The 19,213-nt window shown below is 40.8% G+C and overlaps 1 protein-coding gene across 1 annotated transcript in view; it reads left to right on the top strand.

The window, feature by feature from the left end:
* The window catches only part of nxph2a (neurexophilin 2a), a 152,349-nt gene extending 139,103 nt beyond the window's left edge, over nucleotides 1-13,246 (top strand). Inside the window, exon 3 of the mRNA XM_072579718.1 lies at nucleotides 11,816-13,246. Coding sequence (XP_072435819.1) covers nucleotides 11,816-12,565 — 750 coding nt within the window. The 3' untranslated portion in view covers nucleotides 12,566-13,246. The remainder of the gene's footprint in view (nucleotides 1-11,815) is intronic.
* Nucleotides 13,247-19,213: the final 5,967 nt, after the last annotated feature.

Raw genomic sequence — 19,213 nt, 5'->3', positions numbered from 1 at the left:
TCGCCTTGACTGATTTCATAGCTAATGGCATAATAGAATTTAGGGATTAGTTTATTCCGGTGTGTAAATGCAGAATGAAATCTGGGAATGAAATAGCCAATTACACTTTGATTTAGCTTTTCTGTTCAAAGGACGTTCTTCCAAATAAATCTCGGTGATAGAACATGGCTCTTCTATCTAGATGTAATTAAAGCTGCCGCAGCATCTTACAGGCTGATGCAACTTGTGAAATTGAGCAGTTATTTAGAGCCATCGAGGTATATAGCATGAAACAGACCTTTTGGATCAACTTCTTCATGTCAACCAGTTAACCTAAATAAATCTAGTCCCATTTGCCAGCATTTGGCCCGTGTCCCTCCAAGCCCTTCCTATTCATATACCCATCCAGATGCCTTTAAATATTTTAATTGTATTAGCCTCTACCACTTCCTCTGGCAGCTCATTCCATACATGCACCACCCTCTGTATGAAAAAGTTACTCCTTAGGTTCCTTTTAAATTTTTTTTCTCTCACCTTAAACCTATGCCCTCCAATTTTGGACTCCTCCACACCGAGGAGGCAATCTTGTCTATTTACCCTATCCATGCCTCTCATGATTTTATTAACCTCTATAAGGTCACCCCTCAGCATCCTACACTGCAGGGAAAGTAGCCCCCTGTCTATTCAGCCTCTTTATAGCTCAAACCCTCCAACCCTGGCAACATCCTTGTAAATCTTTTATGAACCCTTTCAAGTTTCACAACATCCTTCCTATAGGAGGGACACCAGAATTGAATGCAGTATTCCAGTCGTGGCCTAACCAATGTCCTGTACAACCGCAATATGACCTCCCAACTCCTGTACTCAATGCACTGACCAACAAAGGCAAATGTCTTCTTTACTATCCTATCTACCTGCGACTCTATTATCAAGGAACTATAAACCTGCACTCCAAGGTTTCTTTGTTCAGCAACACTCCCCAGGACCTTACCATGAAGTGTATAAGTCCTGCTCTGATTTGCCTTTTCAAAATGCAACATCTTGCATTTATCTAAATTAAACTCCATCTTCCACTCCTTGGCCCATTGGCCCATTTGATCACCATTGTACTGTGAGGTAACCTTCTTCGCTGTCCACTACACCTCCAATTTTGGTGTCATCTGCAAACTTACTAACTATACCTCCCATGTTCAGATCCAAATCATTTACTTGCAGGAATTGACTTCCTTACTGTATACTGGTGGATGGATGAGCATGTTTAAGTCCTTAAATCCAGTTAAAATTGTATAACTGATGGCCTAATTCATCCAGCATCTGAAGTAATAAATGCATATATGGAATTTTGGAGAAAACTGAATCCCTGCTACAAGTATGTATCTCAAAACTTGGTTTCAAGAAATAAATAGTAATTTGATTGTATAGTAAACAAAAGTTAAGGGTAGAGTTAAACAATCAGTTTTTAATCAGCTTATGGGGGTGGGATCCTGTTGCCCCCACCTCGATTAAGTTTATTGACTTCCTACCCCACCAATAATTGCAGTACTTAAGTGTATTAATACATATGTAAGGACCTCATCCCATCAGTACTGGTATTAACCTCAATGGCACAAGGGAGGCAATGGAATAGTGGCAATTTCAAAAGGACGAGAAATCCAGCAACCCAGGCTCATGCCTATGGGGCAGATGGTGGAATTTGAATTGAAACTGGAATTAAAAGCTGGCCTAATGGTAACCATGGTCAATTATTGTGAAAACCCATCTGGTTCACCAGTGTCCATTAGGACAGGAAACTGCTGGCCTATGTGTTATTCCAGCCCCACAGCAATGAACATTTAATTGCCTTCTGGAATAACTTTAGCAAGCCACTCAAATCATGGGTCAGTTCAGGGATGGGCAAAGGTTGTTGGTCCAGCCAGTGCTACATCTCATGAATGAACTAAATAAAAAACTAGTGATATAAGAAGCAAAGTAAATAAACCCTTGCACATTTGCTTGTAGGCTCCCAGGTGAGTCCTCTGTTTACAAGCACTCACTGCCTGATTGCGGGATCCAAAATTGGGAAGGAAGCGACCCTCTGAAAGACTCGCCCTGCTTTTGCTCCCCAACCTTCCTCCCCATGACACCTACCCCTTGAAGCTGAAACCTCTCTCCCATTGACATAGGAACCGGAGTAGGCCATTCAGCCCCTTGATCTTATTCCTGAAATAACTCCACAGAGGACAGTATCTGAAATCTTTGTACATGACCCGTCCTTGACTCTAATACTGCCTCATTGAGAGTCAGCTATCAGAGTGTCAGCATCTCAGACACTCCCCTTTTTTTATATGTCAGCCAGGACTCCCTGATTGGAGCAATTCAGCACATCAACCAGCAAATAACCCTGATTAAGTGCCAGCATGAATATTTTAGAACTCAGTCATCCAGCTAACAACAACGCTTAAACTTATGGATCTGAACATAAATTCATCAGCAGCAAAGAACGCACACTCCTTGACTAGTATGCGAAGGAACCATTAACAACTTTCAAGTCAGGTGCTGATTGATTTCTATTAGTGCTGGCAGCAATTGAAGAATTGGTTGATAGCTTCTGCTGTTTAAAGTTGCTGAAATCTACAGGGATTGTCAAAGCACAAGCTAAAGAACTTTATCATGAACTCAAGTGCTCAGCACAAATGTCTTGCTCCCAAATAAGCGTGCGGTTCTTTGCATACAGTCCGGCAGGAATTAAAACAAAACACTGAGGATGCTATCAAAACTCAATGGCTCTGGCAGCACCTATGGAGAGAAAAATTGAGATAACAGTTCAAGTCTGAAAGAGGAACTGAGAGCTGAAGAACTGTGTTCCCAAGAAGAGTCAGAGGAAACTCAAAACATTAACTCTGTTTATCTCTTCACAGATACTGCCAAAGCTGCTAAGTTTCTGTTTTTATAAAACAACAGGGAGAATGAACAGAGGTGACACAGAGCAAGACAAGTTGCTGGAAGAAGTGTGCCAGGAGAGGAAAGTCGAATTCTCTCAAGCATTCAAGGAGCAATTCTACAATGCACTCTGTTCTGCTGCCCTGATGGACTTTGTATGGTATGATCTGTCTTTAACATGGAAACAACACAGTTCACTGTATCTCAGTACATGTGACAGCAATAAATCAATCAATCTGAACTGCAGTGAAGAGCAGTATGTCAGATCTCTCTGCCTCACTAAAGCAATTCTCACTAAAGCCCGTCCTGACTGCTACCACAGAGAAGGACAACTATTGCATTGCCAATGGCTATGAAAGTGGCTCTGTCTAAGAATGTTTACATGTCTGACTCCTCCCAAGTTGGAGCAAGGGCTACATCCTCCCGCACATTCACTGTTTAGTGTCATAGCTGTTAACTCATTGGGTTTTGTCTGATGGCTGAGAATAATTTCATCGGAGCAGAGGGCCTTATGCCTTGTCTTCCTGAGGCTGCAGAGAAGAAAGATGCCTACTGGCCAACCTGAAGAAAATCATCTTGGCCTCCAACTGTGAGCTGGAGAAGAACAACATCTGACTGAACCAGTTGGTCAGTGAATTAGTGATTGTCAGCTCCCTCATTGAGAATGGCACCTGCACTACCTCCACCCCCTGCACATGGAGGAAGGAGGGAAGGCATTCAACATACTCCCTTCTTAACCAGGGATGCTACATTAACAATTTTCTAGTCCCTAACTCCAGTGATTCCTGAAAGATCACCTCCAGTATCTTCTAATTTCATCAGCTATCTCCTTCGGAACTCTGAGGTGTAGTCCATCTGATCCGGGTGATTTATCCACTTTCAGACCTTTCAGCTTTCCCATCACTTTCTTCTTTTCCTCTACACTCGCCTCTGCCTCTGGACACTCTTGAAGTTCTGGTATGCTGGTGGTGTCTGGTGTACAATATAAGCATTGTACATATTAGAACATAGAACATAGAACAGTACAGCACAGAACAGGCCCTTCAGCCCACGATGTTGCGCCGACCACTGATCCTCATGTATGCGCCCTGATGGATTGATGTAAAGTACCTATTCAGTTCCTTTGCCATTTCTTTGTTCCTCACTTTTACATTTCCAGCTCCATTTTCTCGTGATCCAGTGTCTATTCTTACCTCTCCCTTTTATAGATCTAAAAAAAGCTTGTGCAACCTGCTATTATGTCACTCGCTCATTTTTTTGTCTTCTCCACATTTATTGTTTTTTTTTAGTTGTCTTCTGCTGGTTTTAAAGGCTTCCCACTGATCTTCACCATATAACATGCTTTTGCTTTGGCTTTTATGCTATCCTTGACTTCCCTTGTCAGTCATGGTTGTCTTGTCCTCCCCTTAGTATGTTTCTTCTTCCTTGAGATAAATTTTGGTTGTGCCTCCTAAGGTTACCCAGAAGCTCTTGCCATTGCTGCTCCATCATCTTCCCTGTTAGGCTGCCCTTCCAATCAACTCTGGTTACCTCCTCCCTCATATCTCTATAGTTACCTTTACTCAATTTTAATACCATTACAGCCGATTCAATCTTCTCCCTCTCAAACAGCAGGGTGAATTCTATCATACTGTGGCCACTGCCCCCTTCACATTAAACTACCTGATCAATTCTGCCTCATTACACATCACCAAATCGAGATTGCCTGTTCGCCAGTGGGCTCTGCTCCAAAAATACCATCTCATAAACATTGCATGAGTTTCTTCTCTTGGGATCCGCTGCTAATATACCTGCATATTGAAGGGTCTTTCTTACATGTCTTTTCTATCTCCTGATTTGTTTTCTTCCTCACATCCTGACTACTGCTAAGAGGCCTGTACAAATCTCCCAAAGGGGGCCTTTTTTCCCCTTTGCAGTTCTTCAATTTTAACCACACACACATTTGATGTCTTCCAACTCGCTATCACTTCTTGCTATTGATTTAATTTTTTTCTTACTATAAGCAACACCCCCGTCCTTTCGCTAGGATTCTTAGATATTTAATTCCCAACCCTGATCCCATTGCAGCTACATCTCTGTCTTATCCACCTGTAAATTTCAAACTGTGCCTCAAGCTTATTTACCTTGGTTCAGATAGGGTGCACATTTAAGTACCTGTCCTGCAGTGTTTCTGCAGAAATTTGAGATCTTATTTCTGAAAGTAATCTGTAATAGATAGTTAAATTAGCAGCTATTACTCACCAATAAACTTACGCAAACACTGGTTTTCCTTTGATACCGCTGTTGGTTTTGAGCTGGGCCCCTGATCCTGGGCTTCAGTTTATTCTGTTAAAAAAATCTTTTCTCTTCCCTTCTGGACTGAATTCCCACACTCTCCCAAAGTCCCCGAACTATATATTCACTTGGTTGTGTCTCACTCCAGATGCGGTCTTCCAGATAATTACTGAATAATGGATGTTCCAACAACCATTTCTAAATTTTTCAGAGGGTGAAAGGCTAACTGGTAAATATCATTCTCTTCTTTGAAAACAAAGAAGCAGGGATATGGCAGGAAATTGTCTGACAGTTACCTTATTGAAATCATCACAGTTTATAACAGATTATATGACAGGAGTTAATCACACTTTCCTCTCTAACTGCATGCCGATGTGCCTACAGTGTATGGTCAGCAGTGGTTCAAGAGGTTGTGTTACTATCACTTTCTCAAAGGCAATTTAGGATGGGCAATGAATGCTAGCTCAGCCAGAAGTACCCACATACAATGAAAGAATTCACTTTGAAACATCAGAGATGGGCAAGATGAAATACTAAAGTACTGGCATTCTGAGCCAGTTTTATAGAATGTCTTGCTGAAAAACAACAGGGGGTTAAAATTCACTGTGAATTGATTATATGGATTTTCAAAAATAAACACACTTGATAAAGTACCACACCAAATGCCCAAAGCAAGAATAACGACAAATGAAATTTCTAATTGTAAAAAGAGGTTGGAGATCAGAAAGGTATAGCTGGCAGTAAAGCCAAGTTTCACCCATTGAAAAACAACAGTGAGTGGTGTTTCAGAACCATCTGTCCTGATCCACTGTACTGATCCTGAAGTGATCTGACATTTGGAATCCAGGGAGGATATCAAAAGCTGCTAATAACACCAACGTTGGAAGGTGTGGTAGACTGCAATGAGGACTTCAAGAGACCATAAGAGAAGCAGGATGGGCACATACAGTTCTGCTTGCAAAAATATACTGTAATTTTGGAAGTAAAGGAGAGAAAATAAGTACACCATAAATGGTGAAATTTAATATGGAATGGAAGAGTGGAAGGTTATCAATGTGCAAATCCACAGGTCACTAAGGTGGCAGCGCAAGAAGATGCAACATAAAAAATGTAAAAGGTATCTTTGGTTTTGTACTTATAGGCATTAAATTGCACATGCAAGGAGGAAACGTTGAACTTCTAAATAACCTTATGTGCAATTTTCAATCTCCCATTATAAGAAGGATATAAATGAAATGGAAAAGGCACCACATACATTTATTAGGTGTTACAGTAGTTTGGGATACTTTATAGCAACCTGGAGCCTCAGTTCAACATTGCTTTTGAAAGTAGATACTTCCAGCAATGCGGATGCAATAAGTGACATCTTGGACCATGTGGTCAAATTATGGATCTGGTGTTGAATGCAGAGGTGACCCAGAGGTGAAGGTGCTGGCAACTGAATCAAGCTGAGATTACGGGTGATGGAAATTCTGAGTGCATTGGTGCTTTAGGCTCATTCCTACGAGGAACTGACTAGACATTTTTTAGAATTCAATCCACATAGAACGCTTGTAATCAGCAGAGAAAAACTTTCATCCTGTCAACATGAGCTGCATTCCAACTCAACTAGCATAGCTAGGAAAATATGCTTTTTTTGCCACTTAGTTTTGAAAATGTATATAATAGGGACTATCAGCACGCTGCTGCAATTTAACTGAATATATTCAGTCTGGTCCAGACGTATTGCTGATTGCTCTTGACATTTTATAAAAACAGTTTGCCGTCCATGTACTTAATGGCTTCTCAGGCTTTTTCTATATGCCACAGACTATTCTGGGAGAATTGCCCCTTGCAGTACCACACACTGTGATGTTTACAAGATGACATTAATCTTTGTTCCTTCTTTTTAAGCACATCATGTTTTTTATGCAAATCATCTGAATAAGATACTGTTGTTTCTATGTTTCACCTTTTTCTTAAAGAGGGTATACTTATTCTTCCAGGTACAAAGAGAAAAAATTGAGTCTTTGCTGCAGGAACCTTGGATCACTGAAATTTATCGGAAATGTTACTTGTTCTGGTTTTCAGTGCTTCTGGAAAAGCACAGCTGTTCAGGCAGCATCTGAGGAGCAGGAGAGTCAACGTTTCGAGCATATGCTCAATGTTGACTCTCTTTCCCCTCGGATGCTGCCTGACTAGCTGTGCTTTCCTAACACCACATGTTTTGACTCTGATCTCCAGCATCTACACTTTCTCCTTTTTATTGCTTTTGCTTTGTATCAAGTTGTGTAAACACAATTCGGCGGCATTGTGTCACCTTTGCAACAGTCAGCTAGTTGAAACTCTCTCTGATTTTTTTTATTCATTGATGGGATGAGGACATCACTGGCTAGACCAGCATTTATTGCCCATCCCTAAATACCCAGAGGGCATTTAAGAGTCAATCACATTGCTGTGGGTCTGGAATCACCAGCAAGCCAGACCAGATGAGGATGGCAGAATCCTTCCCCAAAGGACATTAGTGAATCAGATGACGTTTTCCGGGTAAATGACAATGGATTTATGGTCAACATTAGACTCTTAATCCCAGATTTTTATTGAATTAAAATTCCACCATCTGCCATGACAGGATTTAAAACCAGGTCCCCGCAATACTTGAATTAACAGTGCAGCAATAATCTCACTAGACTGTCACTTCCCTCGAATAGGATTTATCCTATACCACTGCCTTTTCTATCATCTAATGATATATCCCTGTGTATGAACTGCAAATTTAGGTTCTTTACACAGAAGAGGGACCAGAGAAATTAAATATGTTTCCCTCCTTAATTCCAGAGAATGTATTTAGCCCAGAAACTAAAGGTTGAATTTTCCCTCAAAGCTCAAAACCATGATCAAATAGGGGCCCTGAGCCCATACTTGTGAGAGAACAAATCAGCTTGGCAATTTTCTGGGAGACAATTTCATAACTGGCTCCCTGCTGTGACCTCTGTCCATGAAGAATGGCATGCTGACCCCTGATGCTGGCAGCATCTATGATACTTCAGCAGTGCTACTGAGAGAGGTGGGTGCTGCTGCGATAGAGAGAGAGATGGTCTCAAACACCACAAGTTAAGTTAAATTGAAAAGTGTTAGGTAATGACCATCTCCAACAAGAATGAATCTAACCATCCTCCCTTGAAATTCAATAGCATTTCCACATTGAATTCACCAAGGAGGGTTGCTACTCACCATAAAATGAACAGGAATCACTACACTGTGGCTATAAGAGAAGGTCATAGAATGGCAACACTGTAGTGAGTACCTCACCTCCTGATTATCCAAAGCGTGTCGATCATCTACAAGACATAAGTCAGAAGTGTGATGAATATTCTCCATTTACTGGATGGGTGCAGCTCCAACAACATTCAAGAAGCTTGAAATTATCCAGAACAAAGCAGTCCTCTTGACATTGCATCCACAATCATCCCTTCACATCGGCACACAGTAGCAGCAGTGTGCTGGAGATTTCACAAGGACCATTAGACAGTACCTTCCAAACCACATGCAGAACCATGTAAAAGGACAACGGCAGCACATACCTGGGAATGCTATCATCTGCAAGTTTACCATAATGCCTCACCATTCTGACTTTGACATATATCACCGTACCTTTAGTGTTGCTGGGTCAAAATACTGGAAATCCCTTCCAAACTGCATTGTGGGTCTACCCACAGCACAGAAATGCACCGGTTGAAGAAGGCAGCTCACCACCACCTTCTAAAGGCTAACTAGGCATGGGCAATGAAAAATGGCTATGTCAGTGACATCCGCATCCCAGAAGTGAACTAAATAAAATAAAAAGTTACTGGTGTCCAGAGACGGCAGGTTCTGTGCATCAGAGGAGAAGGGCCCTCCAAAGGGATCATTGGGTCAAAGGGAACTAAATTCCCTGCCAAAGAATGGCAATGGCTGAAATATCTCAGCATATCTGTGGAGAGAAATCAGAGTTAATATTTCAGATCCAGTGATCCTTCTTCAGAACTGATTTCCTGCGCATTGCCCATTTTGAAGTATCTGAGTATCTGACTACAGTGGCTGTTCAAGCTGCCAGCTGCCTCAAAGAAACTAGCAGAGTAACTATGCATTGGGTTTTCAAACGGTTGTGAGGGAAGAAGGGAAGGGGGGGTGCACCTTGTCATTGTCAAAATCCCAGCAGGTCCTCCACTTAATAGTCCATAACAAAATCTTAAATTATGCAAATTATCAGCAGTCCTCCTTTGTGGATTAGGTAGCTGACACATATGCCAGTTTTACCCTGTCTGCTACTGAGATACCTCACCAGTGACAGAGCAACATTGAGGAACCATATCAACTCCTCACCTTTCCTCCCCCACCATCACCTTGACTCTCATCAGGGAGTAAAATTCAGCCTTATGTTATTTTCCTGAACACTGAAAACTTAGCCTTACAGTTTGTGTGTCAGACATTTGTTTTATAAATCCCCCTCCTACCATGCTCTTTTCTCCAACATTTTATCATTAAACATTTACTAGCATCAGAAACATGTCATTGATAGTGTGGCCCTTTCCTTACTTCTTTCTGTTTGTAGATACTAATTTAACTTAGTAATCCTTTGATATAACATTGACATAGGGTCAAGATTCTGCAGGGATCCCACTCATCTTCTTCCCTAACTACAGCTGGAGATTGCCAGTACTTCCAGAAAATGGTGGATGCAAGGTTGCACTTAATCTTCTCAATTTCTGGAAGGTTCTCTGTCTTTTATGGGATTTTTTGCTTTGATTTATTATTGTCACATGTATCTAGGTATAATAAAAAGTTCTGTTTTGCGTGCAATACAGACAGATTATACAATACAAAATCCATTAGGGTAATAGAACAGAGCGAGGAATACAATGTTACGACTGCAGAAAAGGTGCAGCAAAGAGGGAGGTCAACATTAAATTTTTACTTTGAAAGGTTCATTCAGAAGTCTAATAATAGCGGGAAAAAATCTGTCTGTCTGTACGTTTAAGCTTTTGTATCTTCTGCCTGATGTAAAAGATTGGAAGAGATTATAACTGGGATGGGAGGTGTCTTTGATGATGTTGGCTGCCGTTTGGAGGTAGTGAGAAGTGTAGATGGAGTCAACAGATGGAAGGTTGGCTTGTGTAATGGACTAGGCTGTGTTCACAACTTTCTGTAATTTCTTGTAGTCCTGTTGCCATACTGTGCTGCATCGGATAGAATGCTTTCTACGGTGCATCTATAAAAACTGGTAAGAGTCTTTACAGACATGCCAAACTTTCTTAGCCTCCTGAAGAAGTAGAGGTGTTGTTGCACTTTCTTGACTATCACATCAATGTGGGTGAACCAGGACAGATTGGTGATCATCACTGCTAGGAGCTTGATACTATTGACCATCTCCAACTTGAGCTGATGTTGATTTGAGGTGTAAGGACTTGCATGATGACATGTGGATGTACCAGTAATGTTCAAACTCAGCTAACAAGCTTGGCCTCTGAAAAGTTATATTTTTATCTGAAAGGTGGGAGTGGAGTGAGTTTTGGACAGCCCTCTTCTAAGGGGAAGGAAGGCAACAGATTTTCTGGTAGACAGATACCAAGTATATGCTGATTTGGTCCATATCTTAATGTCTGTTAGGTTGTTTGGCCATGCCCATAAATCACCTGCGGTTTTGCCAGTTAAATATTAGTGATGTCCTCTTAGAGCTAGGGAATCTCCCTCACAAACTGCAATGGATTTGTCCTCTGTGGATCAGCCAAATCATCAATGAAGTATCAGTTCTGCTGCCTCATCCCTTATTCCTGTATTCCAATATTTCTGGGATTGACCCCACAATCTCCAGCAGAGTCAAACCCGTGGAACATACTGGGCACAATCCTGATGGTTATGATAGGATTTCAATCTAATATAAAGTATTTCAGGACCAGTTCATTTATTTGTTCCCACTATCAGTTTTTGTAATACAGTGCACTTAACTTAGCAACACCATGTGGGTGGTGCATTGGCTTGTTTTATTCATGAGTGATGCAATACACAGATACATCCTCTTGGCTCTACCCTAATTATCAATCGTAAAACTTGCATCACTGTCTGTGGAAATACATCCAAATACAATGATAAACAGAGGTCATTGCATTCATGAAGCAACGGTTTATAGAAGAAAGATGAATCATTGTGTCATCTGTATATAGTAATGATTTCTTTCTGCAGAATGTAATAGTGAGAGTAATGATGCAAGGAACTTATGGAATCAAAATCAAAACAAAAAGACATTTGTTGGCCTTTCAGAATGCATTATCTGTTAAGGAATAATTGTTCGTTAGCTGAAATCATTATTTTCAATCAAAAATGTTAATACTTTCATGGGCTTTGAAAATATCACTTTGTCATAGTGAAATTAGAGAGTTATCAATTTTCAATTCTCTCACAAAATTAAATAGTTCATTTTCTCCTTACAGGACAAATTGTTAAAAACAATACACATTAACTTGTAGGAGACCTTGGCTAAATTTAGATCATCCACACAATTGCTTCCACAGTATTTACTGGCTGTCTGTTTCATAGAGTGTTCATAGTGTTTAAAACAGAAAAACTATTGGGAGAGCTAATTTGCTTTTGTGGACTTGATTAACATTTTGTTTTTTATTTGTAGATCACCTCTCGTGAGAATCATTTGGGAAGAACTTTGGAACTTCTGGAATTAAGGAACAAGGCAGCAGGACAAACACTTGCTGATAATTTGGCTGATCCACAGAGAGTAAATCCATTGCGGCTCTTTGTGAAGGAAAGTCCCAAACCGAAACAGGACATCACTGATATTTCACGTATTAAAGCTTCAAATGACTTATGGGCATGGTTAAACAACCTAACAGATATTCAGGAATCCCACTCACGGACCAAACGCAGACCCATTGTTAAAACAGGAAAATTCAAGAAAATGTTTGGGTGGGGAGACTTCCATTCCAACATCAAAACAGTTAAATTGAATCTTCTCATTACTGGGAAGATAGTTGACCATGGGAATGGGACTTTCAGTGTTTACTTTAGACACAACTCAACTGGTCTTGGGAATGTATCTGTAAGCCTGGTTCCACCATCCAAGGTCGTGGAATTTGACTTCTCCCAGCAGTCAACAATGGAGACCAAGGAGTCCAAAACATTCAACTGTCGAATTGAGTATGAGAAAACAGACAGAGCAAAGAAGACCGCACTATGTAATTATGATCCTTCAAAGATATGCTATCAGGAGCAGACCCAAAGTCATGTTTCCTGGTTATGTTCCAAACCATTCAAGGTTATATGCATATATATAGCTTTCTACAGTGTAGATTATAAACTTGTGCAGAAAGTTTGCCCCGATTACAACTATCATAGTGAAACCCCTTATTATTCATCTGGTTAACAGAATATCCATGGGCTTGTGTTATGTGAAGACCACCCCTCTGTATGTAACTTATTTATACATAGTCAATGTCATGGAATAATAATGATAGTAAATGCTTAAGACAGGCACATCTGGTTTGATGCAGCTGTTACCCCAAAGGGAGCACCTGATGGTGTAAATGCATGATGAGCATTTGTAAAATGAAGAGACTGTTATTAGCAGTCCTCACAGCAAGAACAAAATTAAAATAATATGCAGTTATAAAAATAATAAACTTTATCTTTGAAACTTCAGCCTAAGGCTAAACTGCATATTTATATTTCAACCACTGCTCCCTATACAAGAATGAGCAATTTTCTAAATGTCAAATTTGCACATTAATTGAAGAATGCAGTCTTTATAGTTTATTTTCCCCCCTGGGGGGAATAAAGAAACATGCAAGGTAGTTTCGTCAACTAGCCAAAACATAACATAACAACGCAAGAGAAAAATGACTGAACACATTTTAATGTATAATATAGTGTGTTTTGTAAATGTAGTCCTGTAAAATTGTTTCTTTACAAAAGTCTGTTTGTGTCAATGAAATATTCAAATTGGGAATAAATTAGAGGACACAAGGAAAGCAACTTAGTAAACCAATACTCTGTTCTCCATTTGTTGTGCAATCCTTCAATAAAATGTCACATGGCTTCATCTCAACATGTCTTCGTATTTACTGAACATTTTAAAATGAAATGGGGTTCACAAAGGCCATAGCTTATTAAATTAAGACATATTTTTACAAAATCTTAGCAGAGTTTCAAACAAGATAAACTCTACTTTCTTTAGTCTACCTTAATTCTACAGACTTATTTATTCAATTTTGCTTTGCACTTCACTGTAGCAAAGGAGCAATTATCCCCTTCTGGAAGTGGCAAGGCAGATGGTGATGAGGGCAAATATTAATCAAGTTGGTCTCACCTTAGTAAGTAGGTATTGGATGAGAAAGTCCATGGGCAAACGTATCAACTCTCCACCAATTAACGCTCTTAAAGTGGTCAATTACCAGCCACTGAAGAGGCTTAGCATTACTAACCCAATTACCTGCTCTCCTGCCAGGTGGGGAAAGTAACTGAACTTCCAAATGGGAATGCCTGCTGCATTGGAGGGTGTGGCGTTCTCTCTTTATCCCAATCTGGAGCCAACTGGGAGCAGAGATGAGGGAACTAAGAATGTGGCTGATGAAAGCTACTGTCCTAGTTTTGCATCTAATGTCACTTCACTCCACGCAATCCCAAATTGTCAAACCAATAATTAAAGTACTTACCTTCTTGGGGTTTAAGCCCCTAAGATCTATGCCTCCAGCAAATGTGATCCAAGACCAAAAAGCTGCCAGTCTCTGATTGGCCAACGGCTTCTTACCATGTGGATTTTCACTATTGAGGCTTATGATTCACCAGGAAGTTCACCTGTCAGCTCTTAAATGGTTGGTTGGAGCTGGATTTGGCGTGTTTTCTTTCTGGTAGATAGAGTGAGCCCCTGAAAGTGTGTGGAAAAAGATCTGCCACCCTACCAACCCACAATAGGCCCACAAAAGCAAAATTGGCCAAACTGTACCAAAAACACCCAGAATGCCCACGCAGGCTCACAAGCCAAACCAGACAGCACACACAGACAAAGGAATACACTTCAAGCTCACTAACAATGACAGAGCACCACAGATATCCCAAAGCCCCAAGGGCAGTTTCACAACCCAGCAATACCAAAGCCACACAAAGAGCAGGTCAGACAGAGAGGCACCAGCAAGGATATTGTTCCCAGAACAAGACAATGGAAGCATTTCAACACTTCAGAGGAGACATTAACACCTACCTGTGAAGAGGAATGGAACCATCGATACTGTCAGGATGTTGCATTGTATGAAGGAACAAGACATTCATCCAATACCTGTTTTCCAATTGGCATCCTTGTAACTAGATTACTCCATTTCCAGATACATTGTATGTTCCCACTTCTTAATCAGCCTTATTGTGCAGCATTATTATAAAAACTGGTCTTTTCCTCAGCTCGGGGAAGAGAATCCTTGACTGCCTGGGCAGATTGTCTGTACTGTTTCAGCTTAGTCAGTTTCTCTTCCACATATCACTGTACTAATTAACTGCTTGTCAATTTCACTTCAAGCTGTGCTTTGTGATCTCGAACCTATTGTGCAAATTTCTCCAACAAAGTGTCTGTCCCACACTTAGTACATGGAACACTAAATCTCAGGCAGACTCTTCAAAGTCAGTGTTCATCAAATGTACATCATTTTAACACCTTTAATTGAAAAGAATAAAACACAGAAAGGATCAGTGTTATATCTATTATATGATGTAGCTTTTTGGCTAATGATAATAAATGAAGAGTTAAATATGGCATGTAAAATCTACTTTGTAAGAATATATCAGTTCAGATGCATTGTTGCCTAATTACAGTGGAAGCTTTGGCTTGAAAACAAGTATATGTCACTTGTGTATCATTTGCAATTCTTTTTTCATTGGACATGGGAGCTTCTAGCAAGATTAGTACTTAATGTCCAGAGAATAGTTGAGAGTCAATGACATTGCTGTAGATCCACAGTTATGTGTGGGGCAAACCTGGGAAAGATGGCAGATTTCTTCTTTCAAGGAATTAGCAAACCAGGTGTGTTTTATCAACAGTTGACACATGGGCACCATTAAACTCGCTTTCTTATTCCAAACTATTGCTGTCATAGTGGCTTTGAACACTTAATACGAGAACATTACATTAGGGTTTATAGGTTACTAGTCTCGTGATACTACCACTCTACCACTCCCTCCCAAGCTGTCAGCTAATACCTAATGTTATTGTTCCACTGCATGTATGAGGAGGTGCAATTTACTTATGTAAGGTAAAACTCAACTTACAAAGTATTTTCATTTCAAAGGAATCTCAAGTAAATAGCTTGTGGACTCAGCAAATAAGTTGTGATTTTTCCATTTTCAGTTAAAATGTTTTATCAAGTGAGGCTATGGTGTCCAGTCTGCCATGGCTTATACTGATCTTTCCAATGCAGTTTTCTGCTCCTCACCTCATTGATTATGTAATCAGATTCATGGACACTGGAAAGGGAGAAGTGCTCATCAGTACCAGAATAATCCAGATTTTGCACCTTTGGCTCCAATTTAAACCCAAGCTTCCCACCATTTCAGATGTTGCTAGCCAAGAATTTTCTGTCACACAGCTGTGCCCACCTATTATTCCCGAATACATATCCCAGATTGTGTATTCTCCAACTGGCAGTAGCCTTAGGTGTTTCCCCCTCACCCGTCTGTGTCTGAAACTCATTGTGCACCAATATAGATCCCACTGAGATGTCCTCATCTTTCCTGCTTGGGAGATTCTGGAGCAATACTCCATCTAATACTTTTTTTGAGTGTGTGGACTTCCAAGTTCTGCACGGACCACAACTGCACAACCAGGAGCTGAAAGGGAATGACATCCAGGAAGCAGTGTAGATGATAGTCCCTCCAATGCCCCTGCAATATCATCAGAGCAGACTCTAGCCACCCTATCTGTGGAAAAATGGTACATAGTGTGTCATAGTGGGAATGAAAGGAGGAGAAAAGTCTGCTAACAGCATGTGTGGGCAATGGCTGGAAAACCCATGCAAATCATTTATTTTGTATACAATGTGATGTAAATAGTTTGTTCAGCAAACAATGATAATTGAAAAAAAACCAAAAGACCTGTAGATGCTTCAAATCGGAAACAAAAACAGAAGTTGCTGTAAAAGCTCAGCAGTTCTGGCAGCATCTGTGAAGACAAGTCAGAGTTACTGTTTCAGGTCTCGTGACCCTTCCTCAGAACTTCCAGAGGTGTCAGGAAGGATCACTGGACCCGAAACATTAACTCTGATTTCTCTTCACAGATGCTGCCAGACCCAATGATTATTGCAAGTTTGTTTTTCAAACAATTTTATATCAGTCATTGTTATATTTCATAAACATTTGTGTTTCACTGTTCATGGGTTATCCCTCTGTCAGTTTTGCCTTTGGATGCATCATTCCCTGTGGCGTCATTCCTTGGCCATTAACATGGTGCAATAGCTGAGGGCATATATTGAGCACCAACTACATCATTTAGGAACAGGCGGTAGCAATGTGAGCGCATAGTATGGCTCACTCTGAACCTTAGTGCAAGGGTGTATATCTGAGGACCCAATGACAGTGATAAGGAGGAAGAGAAGAGAGTCAATGGTGCAGGATGACCAGGGAGTAGGGACCCTGCACGCTTGTGTTACCTTGATATCTAATATTGAATGACAATTTTATGAGTGTCCAGTGAACACTTGAAAATTCAACTTCCTCCCTCATATGTTGGTTCACATATCCATCCCATTGCACTTTTCACAGCCCATTCTCTTCAACATTGCCATCAATCCATTGAGTCATGATCAGGACAACAATGAATGGTCCACGACCAGTGTCTTTCGGCCTTAACATTGACATGCGCCTACATTACCCTTTCCTTTCTCCCATTGTATCAAAGCCACAGACTTCACATTTCCCCAGATCATCACCCAAGCTGTGTGCATGTGATTACAATCCCACTGGTGCACCTCCTACCCCCAGCAGTCCTCTACACACCTCCTTAATTTCTCTGAATGGATACAATAGGAAGAACATGCTGGGCCGCCTGATTGGTGAGTTCACTGTGGACTACCCCCCTAAGACTTTAAGACATGTTGGGCTGCTGCTGCAAATGCTGTGAGTGTGCGGTGAACACTGAGGCCAAGGGGTAGAGGTGCTAGGTTGATGTACCTCAATAAATTAAGTTAAAATACATTTGCCCTTGACTGAGGACTATTGCACAGCATGGCCTAGTTGGGGAACTGTGCCAATTACCAAGGCAAGCCATGATAGAGCAAGGCAAGACAAGGCATGCTGCAGGAGGTATGAGGGGAATACAAACTGAGGGAATAATGGAGCAGACCTAAGAGGCTGCCTGGTCCAGTTGATTCCCTTCCCTGCACATCTGTACATTTGACAGTTGCTAATGTGCCCTGCTGAACCAATTTGCCATTGAAGGCACAGTGATAATGCATTGAAGAATGCTATGGTGGTAGTGATAACTGCCTTAAAGTGATGGGCTAATATCCATGGTGGAAGGATAAATACCATTTGGTGCTGGTGGAACATGATCTGTTTTACAGATTATCCATGAACAAACTTTATGTCTTTTGGAGAAAACAGTGAGTTAATTCTGTTAAGAACTCCTTTTGGTGTCCATATTGAGTTTTCCTCATGGTGAATTTGCGTAATAAGTTTGGTAAGATAATAACCCATGGAAAGTGCAGCTGTTAACAAGGCATTTAATAAACAATAATGCATATTATTTGGGAACACGCCATTGGAATATTCCCACACCGCTTGAGAAATTGAACAAGGTGAGACAAAATGATCCTGATGTTGAGATGGGTCTCACTGAACATCTCACCCAATTCTACCGCTCATCCTGCTATAGCCCACAAGCTCAGAGCCTGGTAACTGTCCATTCTGTGTGCTGAACAACAAAACAAATCTTCTTGCACCAATGAGCTAGGAATTATCATCCCCAGGACAATTTATGCTCGAAGGCAAATTTTTCAATATTGCCAGACAAATGCCATGTTAGATACAAGTACCTCAGTACAAAAACGTAAGAACAAGGTAAATAGAAATAAGGAACACAGTCACACTTGGTATAGTGCAAAGAGAAAAGAAATAAAGTTACAAGTTAATATTAAGTCTTTCTTAAATGCTTATCCATTCTGGGACTACACTTCTCACAAGGGCTCAATCTCTTCCACTTTGGCATGATTTCCTTGTGCTGGCATGATCTCTCCTGCTCTTGTCATTGCTGCAGATGTCGGGGGAACCTCCACCACTGCACTGGGCTCACTGCCTTGATCTCAGACTGCCAAGGTCCCAGCCTGGGCCTTCAGCTACTGCCACACACTGCACCACCAAAGCCCTGATCCAGGCATCGTCCATGCTGGGCCTCAGCCTTGCCTATAGTTCATGCGCTGATCCTTGGCTTTGCCTTCGGTCCACATGCCAAGCATCAGGAACTCACTGAGTTCTAGGTCAGGGCCCCATTCACTGCCTTGCATTGGACATTTGGCTGACCACCAATTTCAGTGAGCCTGATACCACAGCTGCCATTCTCCAGAAGGTAAGTTGGTAGAAGAAAAGAAACAGAATATAAATAAAAGGGAAAAAGAAGAGTAGATGGAGTGGTTGAGCCTATTCCATGACAATAAAGTTGAAATCGAAATCTAAAAATGTAAATCAAAAAGTGTAAATCTAAAACTGTAAAGTATAAACAACATTATCGAGCAATTAATTGTTCAACTATTCTGAGACGGAAGGCATTCTTCTTCAAAGGTAAAGGAGAATGAAAGAAATGCACAATGAGAACTGGTCACTGAATGGGAGTTAGAAATACAAATACAAATATTTAGACACCAGCAAACATTTCTGAAATATGCAATGAGCTCAGAAATAATCAAGCAAATAGCTCACCCAGAAGACACCTGGCCATTTCAGATTGAAAGTTAAATGAAAATAACTTCACAAAATGGCTGACACAACATGGGAAGTGAATGGTGTGGGATGATATTCTTTTCAAAGGGCTTTATGTTGC

The sequence above is a fragment of the Chiloscyllium punctatum genome, chromosome 10 (assembly GCF_047496795.1).
Source record: "Chiloscyllium punctatum isolate Juve2018m chromosome 10, sChiPun1.3, whole genome shotgun sequence".
Lineage (NCBI taxonomy): Eukaryota > Metazoa > Chordata > Chondrichthyes > Orectolobiformes > Hemiscylliidae > Chiloscyllium > Chiloscyllium punctatum.
Note: the sequence above shows the minus strand (reverse complement) of the source record. Positions and strands in the feature narration are given on the sequence as shown.